Source organism: Chiloscyllium plagiosum, chromosome 10 (assembly GCF_004010195.1).
Source record: "Chiloscyllium plagiosum isolate BGI_BamShark_2017 chromosome 10, ASM401019v2, whole genome shotgun sequence".
Lineage (NCBI taxonomy): Eukaryota > Metazoa > Chordata > Chondrichthyes > Orectolobiformes > Hemiscylliidae > Chiloscyllium > Chiloscyllium plagiosum.
Genome location: NC_057719.1, coordinates 59,620,759 through 59,632,154, shown reverse-complemented (window position 1 = coordinate 59,632,154; position 11,396 = coordinate 59,620,759). Strand labels below are relative to the sequence as shown.

Here is an 11,396-nt window from a genome sequence, read left to right as displayed (position 1 = left end):
TGATTGGTGCAGATGTCCTGGAGATGTTCCCTAAAGCGCTCTGCTAGGAGGCGTCCAGTCTCCCCAATGTAGAGGAGACCTCATCGGGAGCAACGGATACAATAAATGATATTAGTGGATGTGCAAGTAAAACTTTGATGGATGTGGAAGGCATCTGCAGTCATCGTTTTTACCCCTACCACCCCCACAACATGTTTGATAAATCAGCACTCCTTTATGTTGAGCAACAATTGGGACGAACACAGCTAGGGCACAGAATTAACTCTGGGTGAGGAACTTTAATGACTAACACTAAGAATGGTTCAGTAGCACCATTACTGACTGTTGGCTGCTGGTATGCTATGGCCAGGAGACAAACCAAACAAAAACTTACTTTAGCTTTGTCCTCATCAATCTGCCCAAAGCAGACACATATGTCAAACAGCACGGAAACAAACCCATTGGTCCAACTTAATCATGTAAACCAGATATCCTAAATTAATCTAGTCTCATTTGCCAGCGTTTGGCCCATATCGCTCTAAACCTTTCCTACTCATACACCCATCCAGATGTGTTTTAAATGTTGTAATTGTACCAGCCTCTGCAGCTCATTCCATACATGCACCACCTTCTGCATGAAAAAGTTGCCCCCCAGGTCCCTTTTAAATATTTCCGCTCTCACCTTAAACCTACGCCCTCTAGTTTTGGACTTCCCCAATCCAGGGAAAGACCTTGGCATACAAAAATAAAGCACAGATAAGGAAGGTTATTTTATTCTTGTAGAAACTTAGTATCCCTCCAACACAAACTACATTTTGAATGATTCCAGCTTTTACTTTCACTAAGCTAAGCATTAATCACTCTGAAGTGCCACCTGAATCCTTAACTTTTCCCTGACCAGTATCTAACAATTTCTCTTTACACAACAGTTAAAAGTTTAGTTTAAAGTAGTGCCCTAAATTAACAACTTTTAATCTACTTTGGTAACTTATGTCAATATGGGAAAGCCAACCTTTCCGCTCACGATTTATTCCTCAAATACTGCTTATTTGTGAAATTGGGCTGTGCTTAGACTGGCTGCAGGCCTGATTTTAACCTATTCAAAACTCATCCATTTGCACAGAAATATAAATCAGGTTTCAGGAATCTGCCCTACAGTTCTTCTTTGTATTGATTCCAAGCTTGGTTTTCTGGTTAAGCTTTAGTAACTGATACCAAATGTACTACATAAGTTAAAATTTAACCAGAACACAAAATAACTTTTGTACCATGTTTTCAAACTTACGCTCTACACTAATTTCACAACAAAGCATTCTGTTTGTTCTGTTAAAATATTTTCAGTAATGCCAAGTAGCAATTAACTGTGTAACGTTTCATTCTCTTCAGCCTCCCCCTTAGCCAGTTCAACAACATTCAGTAAATTGTGTGATAAAATATAAACTTTGGTGTTTATTCAACAACTTTGAAGTGGTTCAGAGCTAAACTGAAAAACGATCAGGAAACACCAGGTCAGGTTGATTGAATTGGAAATAAACCTGGTCAACTATTTTTTTCTTCACATGCAAATTAAATTGTACATGGTCTTGACACAAACAGCCACTTATAACCTAGTAGTGTGACCAATAATTTCTACAATTGTGTCCTTCATCACATTTGATCAACACCTCTAACTTCAAAACCACTGGACTTAAAGCACTGAGGATTTTCTTCTTCTTAAGGGCTGACAAGAGATTTATACTGAGGAAACCAATATGCAAATTATTAACAAACACCACCTCTCAGTTAAATATCATTTATTAAGTTGCAAATGATGTATGTTGGAAAAGGTATTTTGATGACTTAGGGAGGTGATTTTAATACTGGCTTTAAATATTGTGCTCGATCAGTACCTTGGAGTATTACTTGACATGCAAATAAACTTGTATATTAATCTATCCTTTTAGACAAAAACATCGGCATTATTAGATCACCATTAACAAAACTTATGCACTTTCACACAAAAATTCAAAATACTTTTGATCCAATTTATCTATTCACATCTTATGGAGGGGTGAATTCACAATTTCATTCAGCACTATGCAACACCCTTGCAACATGCTTCCAGGCATGCTATTCCTGTACATAATTTGGCAAATTGATTTAGCCACTACTTTTGCAAGAGGGCAATCTCAAAAATATATCACAAAATGATCAAGATAACTGTTCCCACTGATATAAAGCAGGACATGGGAAAGAGAACACAATAATAACATTATAATCTTAGGAGATAATTTGTGGCAGTATCAATAACTTGCTTTAAAAAAAAGTAGTCTGATTTCACAATGCTCCAGATCTTTTATGAAGGCAGGACAGCAAACAGATTTCTAGTTTATTCTGTTTGTTTACAGTTCAAACAGCTGAATTTCGGACTGAAGTGGGAATGGAGCTGCAAAGATCACAGCCACTGGAGACCCTTGATCTCTGCCTATCTATTCCCAGAGAAAAAAAATAAGCTGCCTGAGGAATGAAAGTTACAATTGTCGAAAAACCTTCCTAAACTGCAATATTCATACGCGCTTCTTTAACCAACATACACAAATGACATGAATATCCTGTTGCAGCTAAACTTCTTAAAAGCTGATTTAATAACTGGTAATCAAAACCTGTAATAGCAAATAGGAATGTTAATTAATGTTAAGACTTAAGACTCTACGTCGATGTGAGAAAATAAAGAATTTGGGGACATACGAAAGCTGCTACAGATACACATTTGATAAAAGGCGTCTTAAGTGCAATAAATTACGAAAACAGGACAGGCTGGCGGATGAAATGGTGAGCGATCCACGAAAAGGAAGGGCTGAAGCCCTCAGGTGACTGAATTTCCCTGATTTCCCAGGTAAGGCCCAACTGAGGGCCCAAGACTGGAGACACAGAAACTGGGAACAGCAAAAACTTACTCCTCGGTCCTCCTCTGACAGGAAGTCGGGGCCGTCGTCCAACCCTTCCTGCTGATTGAACAGAACGAAACATTGTCACTGCACAACAGCAATATTAATATCCGCGCCTTACATTGTGCTCCGTTACAAAAAAAAACAAGAAAAATCCAGGAATGAACTCCAATCGAGTAGACCCACCATCATGGCTGCAGCAGCGAGAGAGGCACCCGGGCTCACGTGACAATCAGGGAACTCCGTGACGCAATAAACGGGGAGGTGGATCCACTGTCCCCACCATTGGGGGCACAGGGAGGTCACCCAGTGTACCACTGTCCCCACCATTGGGGGTAGATGGTGACCACCCAGTGTACCACTATCCCCACCACTGGGGGCACAGGGAGGTCACCCAGTGTACCACTGTCCCCACCACTGGGGGCAGATGGTGATCACCCAGTGTACCACTGTCCCCACCACTGGGGGCACGGGGAGGTCACCCAGTGTACCACTGTCCCCACCATTGGGGGCACGGGGAGGTCACCCAGTGTACCACTGTCCCCACCATTGGGGGCACAGGGAGGTCACCCAGTGTACCACTGTCACCACCATTGGGGGCAGATGGTGATCACCCAGTGTACCACTGTCCCCACCATTGGGGGCACGGGGAGGTCACCCAGTGTACCACTGTCCCCACCATTGGGGGCACAGGGAGGTCACCCAGTGTACCACTGTCACCACCATTGGGGGCAGATGGTGATCACCCAGTGTACCACTGTCCCCACCACTGGGGGCACAGGGAGGTCACCGAGTGTACCACTGTCCCCACCATTGGGGGCACAGGGAGGTCACCCAGTGTACCACTGTCCCCACCACTGGGGGCAAATGGTGATCACCCAATGTACCACTGTCCCCACTACTGGGGCACAGGGAGGTCACCCAGTGTACCACTGTCCACACCACTGGGGGCACAGGGAGGTCACCCAGTGTACCACTGTCCCCACCACTGGGGGCAGATGGTGATCACCCAGTGTACCACTGTCCCCACCACTGGGGGCACATGGAGGTCACCCAGTGTACCACTGTCCCCACCACTGGAGGAAAAGGGTGATCACCCAGTGTACCACTGTCCCACCACTGGGGGAAGAGGGAGATCACCCAATGTACCACTGTCCCCACCTCTGGGGGCAGAGGGAGATCACCCAGTGTACCACTGTCCCCACCACTGGGGGCAAAGTGAGATCACCCAGTGTACCACTGTCCCACCACTGGGGGAAGAGGCAGATCACCCATTGTACCACTATCCCCACCATTGAGGGCAGAGGGAGACTGCCCAGTGTACCACTGTCCCACCACTGGGGGAAGAGGGAGATCACCCAATGTACCACTGTCCCCACCTCTGGGGGCAGAGGGAGATCACCCAGTGTACCACTGTCCCCACCACTGGGAGCAGAGGGAGGTCACCCAGTGTACCACTGGCCACACCACTGGGGGCAGAGGGAGGTCACCCAGTGTACCACTGTCCCCACCACTGGGGGCAGATGATCACCGAGAGTACCACTGTCCCCACCACTGGGGGCAGAGGGAGGTCACCAAGTGTACCACTGTCCCCACCATTGGGGGCACAGGGAGGTCACCCACTGTCCCCACCACTGGGGGCAGATGGTGATCACCCAGTGTACCACTGCCCCCATCACTGGGGGCAGAGGGAGGTCACCAAGTGTACCACTGTCCCCACCACTGGGGGCAGAGGAAGGTCACCCAGTGTACCATTGTCCCCACCACTGGGGGCAGATGGTGATCACCCAGTAAACCACTGTCCCCACACTGGGGGCAGAGGGAGGTCACCTAGTGTACCACTTTCCCCACCATTGGGGGCACAGGGAGGTCACCCAGTGTACCACTGTCCCCACCACTGGGGGCAGATGGTGATCACCCAGTGTACCACTGTCCCCACCAATGAGGGCAGAGGGAGGTCACCCAGTTTACCACTGTCCCCACCACTGGGGGCAGATGGTGATCACCCAGTGTACCACTGTCCCCACAACTGGGGACAGAGGGAGGTCGCCCAGTGTACCACTGTCCCCACCACTGGGGGCAGATGGTGATCACTCAGTGTACCACTGTCCCCATCACTGGTGGCAGAGGGAGGTCACCCAGTGTACCACTGTCCCCACCACTGGGGGCAGAATGAGATCACCCAGTGTACCACTGTTCTCACCACTGGGGGTAGAGGGAGATCACCCAGTGTAACACTATCCCCACCACTGGGAGGGGCAGAGTGAGATCGCCCAGTGTACCACTGTCCCCACCACTGGAGGCAAAGGGAGATCACCCAGTGTACCACTGTCCCACCACCGGTGGGAAGAGGGAGATCACCCAATGTACCACTGTCCCCACCACTGGGGGCAGAGGGAGATCACCCAGTGTACCACTGTCTCCATCACTGGGGGGCAGTGTGAGATCGCCCAATGTACCACTGTCCCCACTACTGGGGGCAAAGTGAGATAACCCAGTGTACCACTATCCCACCACTGGGGGAAGAGGCAGATCACCCATTGTACCACTATCCCCACCATTGAGGGCAGAGGGAGACTGCCCAGTATACCACTGTCCCCACCACTTGGGGTAGAGGGAGATCATCACTGTTACACACTGGGGCAGAGGGAGATCATCCTGTAAACCACTGTCACCCCACCGGATGCAGAGGGAGATCATCCAGTTTACCATTGTCTTAGCCCCCCTCCCCCACCTGGGGCAAAGAGAAAACATCCAGTGTACCTCTGTCACCCACCTGGGGCAGATAGATATCATCCAGTGTACCATTGTCCCCACCACTGGTGGACAGAGGGAGACAGCCCAGTGTACCACTGTCCCCCATCACTGGGGCAGTGGGAGACAGCCCAATGTAACACTGTCCCCCATCACTGGTGGGCAGAAGGAGACAGCCCAGTGTACCACTGTCCCCCATCACTGGGGCAGTGGGAGACAGCCCAATGTAACACTGTCCCCCACCACTGGTGGACAGAGGGAGACAGCTCAGTATACCACTGTCCCCCATCACTGGGGCAGTGGGAGACAGCCCAATGTAACACTGTCCCCCATCACTGGTGGGCAGAAGGAGACAGCCCAGTGTACCACTGTCCCCCATCACTGGGGCAGTGGGAGACAGCCCAGTGTAGCACTGTCCCCCATCACTGGTGGGCAGAGGGAGACAACCCAGTGTACCACTGTCCCCCATCAATGGGGCAGTGGGAGACAGCCCAATGTAACACTGTCCCCCATCACTGGGGCAGTGGGAGACTATCCAGGGTGCAACAACCCCTGCCCGAACCTTAATACAATATCTACTTAAATCATGAAAGATGTGAGAAACAGTGGTGAGAGCAGCTAATAAAGCATACTGAATTAATAAAGTAGTTGAGAGCAGAGAGGTTATGCTGCAATTGCATAAGACATCCGTAAGACTTCTGCTGAATTATTGTGTACAGTTCTGGGTAGCATACTTCAGAAAGGAGATGAATGCATTGCAGAAAGTGAAGAACGGAAGTATTGGTGGCATGGCAGAGCATGGATGCATTGTGGTAATGTCACTGGACTACTTCTGAACCATAGTCCATAGTTTATGTTTTGGGCACATGGGTTTGAATCCCACAAAGCTCATGGTGAAGTTTGAATTCCAAAGGAGTCTGGTAGAAGAAGAACTAGCCAAATGGTGACCAATAACCACTGCTGATTGCTGCAAAAACCCATATTGCTCACTAATGCTCTTAAGGGAAGGAAATCTGTCACCCTTACCTGGTCTGACCTATATGTGATGAAGGACCACATAGCAATCTGGTTAACTCTTAACTGCAGTTGGACAATAAATGCAGGCATAGCCATTGAAGCCTACGCCCTATCAGTGAATAGAAAAGGAGGTTTACGAGAATGGTTGAGGGATGAGAAATTTCAGCCATGAAAATAAGTTGGGAAGTTGGGAATTTCTCCTTGGGGAGAAGAGGAGATTTGGTAGCAATGTACAAAATCAGAGGGGGTTGGGCAGGGTAGATAGGAAGAAATTCTGTCAGCCTGTTTGAGGGTTAAGAATGAGAGGGCACAGATTTAAAATGGTTTTCAAAAGAAGTAAACATGATGTGCGAGAAACCTTTTCAATTAACAATTGGTTTGACTCTGGAATGCACTGCCTAGAAGAATGGTGGAGGCAAGTCCAATTGAGGCATTCAAGGGAGCATTAGGTGATTATTTGAATGAATCAATATACAGGGTTGCGGGGAAAAGGCAGGAGAATAGCACTAAGGCAAAACACTTAGCTTGAGAGCCAATGATGACACAATATGCTGGATGGCTTCCTTCCACACTAACAATCCTGTGGTTATGTGTTCACAGGGTGCAGGGAGCAGGAAATCCAGTCAGGTGCTGTCATGATTTGGTGCAAGGAGTGTGGCACTCAATCAGCTATTGTCCCACATCAGAGGCATCACCTACTTAACTGCTCTCATCTGGGCATCATGCTGCCTGTTCCCAATGGGTGAGAGTAGCTGACTGACATGACCTCTTATGTTCAGATTATACCCTCTGGTCCTAGATACTCCAGAAGGGGAAACTACCTCTCTGTATCTACCCTGTTAAACCTCCTAAGATTTCCATAGGTTTCAGTGAAGTCTCTCCAAAACAAACTTTCACATTCATCCAGAATGCTGGATATTGTGAGGAAACCTGTGGGACCTTTCATATTATGGAATGAATAGAAGCTGGAAATGCAAGCAGATAAAGTCATAGAGACGTACAGCACGGAACCAGACCTTTCGGTCTGACTCGTCCATGCCGACCAGATATCCTAACTTAATCAAGTACCATTTGCCAGCACTTGGCCCACATACCTCTAAACCATTTCCATTCATATAACCATCCAGATGCCTTTTAAATGCTGCAATTGTACCAGCTCCGCCACTTCCTCTGGCTGCTCATTCCATACATGACCCACCTTCTGCATGAAAATGTTGCCCCTTAGGTCCCTTTTATATCTTTCTCCTCTCACCATAAATCTATGCACTCTAGTTCTGAACTCCCCACAGGGCAGTTCTGAACAGGGAAAAAATTGTATCTATTTATCTTATCCATGCTCCACATGATTTTATAAACCTCTAAAAGGACACCCCTCAGCCTCCAATGCCCCAGGGAAAACAGCCCCAGACTATTCAGCCTCTCCCCATAGCTCAAATCCTCCAACCATGGCAACATCCTTGTCAATCTTTCCTGAACCCTTTCAAGTTTCACAACATCCTTATGATAGGAATTGTACACAATATTCCAAAATTGTCTAACCAGTGTCCTGGACAGCTGCAATATGACCTCCCAACTCTGACACTCAATGGTCTGACCAATAAAGGAAAGGATTCCAAATGCATTCTTCACAATCCTATCTACCTGTGACTTTACTTCCAAGGAACCATGAACCTGCACTCCAAGGTCTCTTTGTTCAGAAATATTCTTGAGGACCTTACCATAAAGTGTATAAGTCTTGTGAAGATTTGCTCTTCCAAAATGCAGCACCTCACATTTATGTAAATTAAACTCCATCTGCCAGTCCTCAGCCCTTTGGCCCATCTGGTCAAGATCCCCTTGTACTCTGAGGTAAACTTCTTCGCGATCCACTACTTCTTCCAAATTTGTTGTCACCTACAAACGTACTAACTGTACCTCCTATGTTCACATCCAAATCATTTAAATTAAGAAAAGTGGTGGACCCAGCACCGATCCTTGTGGCACTCCACTGGTCACAGGCCTCCAGTCTGAGAAACAACCCTCCACCACCACCTTCTGTCTTCTACCTTTGAGACAGTTTTGTATCCAACTGGCTAGTTCTCCCTGTATTCCATGAGATCTAACCTTGCTAATCAGTCTCCCATGGAGAACCTTGTCAAACGCCTTACTGAAGTCCATGTAAATCACATCCACCGCTCTGCCCTCATCAATCCTGTTTGTTACTTCTTCAAAAAACTCAACCAAGTTTGTCAGACATGAATTTCGATGCACAAAGCCATGCCGACAATCCCTAATCAGTCCTTGGCTTTCCAAAATAATGTAAATCCTATCCCTCAGGATTCTCTACAACAACTTGCCCACCACCAAGGTCAGGCTCACTGGTTTATAGTTTCCTGGCTTTTCCTTACCACCTTTCTTTAATAATGGCACCACATTAACCAACCTACAGTCTTCCAGCACTTCACCTGTGACTATCGATGACACAAATATCTCAGCAAGGGACCCCATATTCACTTACCTAGTTTCCCACAAAGTTCTAGGGTACACCTGATCAGGTCCCAGGAATTTATCCACTTTTATGTGTTTCAAGACATCCAGCACTTCCTCCTCTGTAATGTGGACATTTTTAGAGATGTCACAATCTATTTCTCCACATTCTATATCTTCCATGTCCTTCTCCACAATAAACACATGCAAAATACTCGTTGAGTATCTCCCCCATCTCTTGTGGCTGCCTTGCATATCTGTGAGGGGCCCTATTCTCTCCAAAGTTACCCTTTTGTTCTTAATGTATTTGTAAAAACGCTTTGGATTCTCCTTAACCCTATTTTCAAAGCCATCTCATGTCCACTTTTTGCCATCTTGATTTCCCTCTTAAGTATACTCCTACTGCCTTTGTATTCTTCTGAGGATTCACTCAAACTCTCCTGTCTATACTTGACGTGTGCTTCCTTCCTTTTTTTAACCAAAACCTCAACCTCTCTAGTCATCCCTTTCCTTTCACCCTAACAGGAATATACTGTCTCTGAACACTTGTTTCTCATTTCTGAAGGCTTCCCATTTTCCAGCCGTCCCTTTACTTGTGAACATCTGCCCCCAATCAGTTTTTGAAAGTTCTTGCCTAATACTCTCAAAATTATCCTTCCTCTAATTTAGAACTTCAACTTTTAGATCTGGTCTATCCTTTTCCATCACTATTTTAAAATGAATAGAATTATGGTCACTGGCCTCCATGTGCTCCCCCACTGACACCTCAGTCATCTGCCCTGCCTTATTTCCCAAGAGTAGGTCAAGTTTTGCACCTTCTCTAGTAGGTATATCCACATACTGAATCAGAGAATTTTCTTGTACACACTTAACAAATTCCTCTCCATCTAAACCCTTAGCACTATGGCAGTCCCATTCTATGTTTGGAAAGTTAAAATCCCCTACCATAACCACCCTATTATTCTTACAGATAGCTGAGATCTCCTTACAAGTTTGTTCTCAATTTCCCGATGACTGTTAAGGGGTCTACAATACAATCCCAATAAGGTGATCATCCCTTTTTCTCAGTTCCACTCAAATAACTTCCCTGGATATATTCACAGGAACATTTCCCTCAATACAGCAGTAATGCTATCCCTTATCAAAAACGCCACTCCCCCCTCCTCTCTTGCCTCCCTTTCTGTCCTTCCTGTAGCATTTATAATCCTCATGAGCAGCTATACTCCCTATCATTATATTAGTCCCCTTCCAATTCAGGTGCAATCCATCTTTCTTGTACTTATGGAGATAGAGATGTACAGCATGGAAACAGGCCCTTCAGTCCAAACCGTCCATGCCAACCAGATATCCCAACCCAATTTAGTCCCACCTGCCAGTACCTGGCCCATATCCCTCCAAACCCTTCCTATTCATATACCCATCCAAATGCCTCTTAAATGTTGCAATTATACCAGCCTCCACCACATCCTCTGGCAGCTCATTCCAAACACATACCAGCCTCCAACACTCCAGGGAAAACAGCCCCAACCTGTTTAGCCTCTCCCTATAGCTCAAATCCTCCAACCCTAGCCACATCATTGCAAATCTTTTCTGAACCCTTTCAAGTTTCACAACATCTTTCCGATAGGAAGGAGACCAGAATTGCACACAATATTCCAACAGTGGCCTTACCAATGTCCTGTACAGCCGCAACATGACCTCCCAACTCCTGTACTCAATACTCTGACAATAAAGGAAAGCATACCAAACTATCCTATCTTCACTATCCTATCTACCTGCGACTCCACTTTCAAAGAGCTGTGAACCTGCACTCCAAGGTCTCTTTGTTCAGCAACACTCCCTAGGACCTTACCATAAAGTGTATAAGTCCAGCTAAGATTTGCTTTCTCAAAATGCAGCACCTCGCATTTATCTGAATTAAACTCAGTTTGCCACTTCTCAGCCCATTGGCCCATCTGGTCCAGATTCTGTTGTAATCTGAGGTAACCCTCTTCGCTGACAACTACACCTCCAATTTGGTCTTTCTCCAATTTAGAACTTCAACTTTTAGATCTGATCTATCCTTTTCCATCATTATTTTAAATCTAATAGAATTATGATCACTGGCCCCAAAGTGCTCCCCCACTGACACCTCAGTCACCTGCCCTGCCTTATTTCCCAAGAGTAGGTCAAGTTTTGCACCTTCTCTTGTAGGTACATCCACATACTGAAACAGAAAATTGTCATGTAGACACTTAACAAATTCCTCTCCAT

The 11,396-nt window shown here is 46.4% G+C and overlaps 1 protein-coding gene across 3 annotated transcripts in view; it reads right to left on the bottom strand.

Annotated features, from left to right (window-relative positions):
- Nucleotides 1-3,138, bottom strand: part of snx6 (sorting nexin 6) — a 50,837-nt gene extending 47,699 nt beyond the window's left edge. The window contains exons 1-2 of one of the 3 annotated variants that reach the window (XM_043697874.1): nt 3,093-3,138; nt 2,916-2,963 (exon numbers count right to left, since the gene is read on the bottom strand). In XM_043697874.1, coding sequence (XP_043553809.1) covers nt 2,916-2,963; nt 3,093-3,098 — 54 coding nt within the window. In that variant the 5' untranslated portion in view covers nt 3,099-3,138. Of the gene's footprint in view, nt 1-2,915; nt 2,967-3,092 lie in introns of all 3 variants that reach the window. The other 2 variants (XM_043697873.1, XM_043697875.1) reach the window with 2 other exon arrangements.
- Between the last annotated feature and the right edge of the window lie 8,258 nt (nt 3,139-11,396).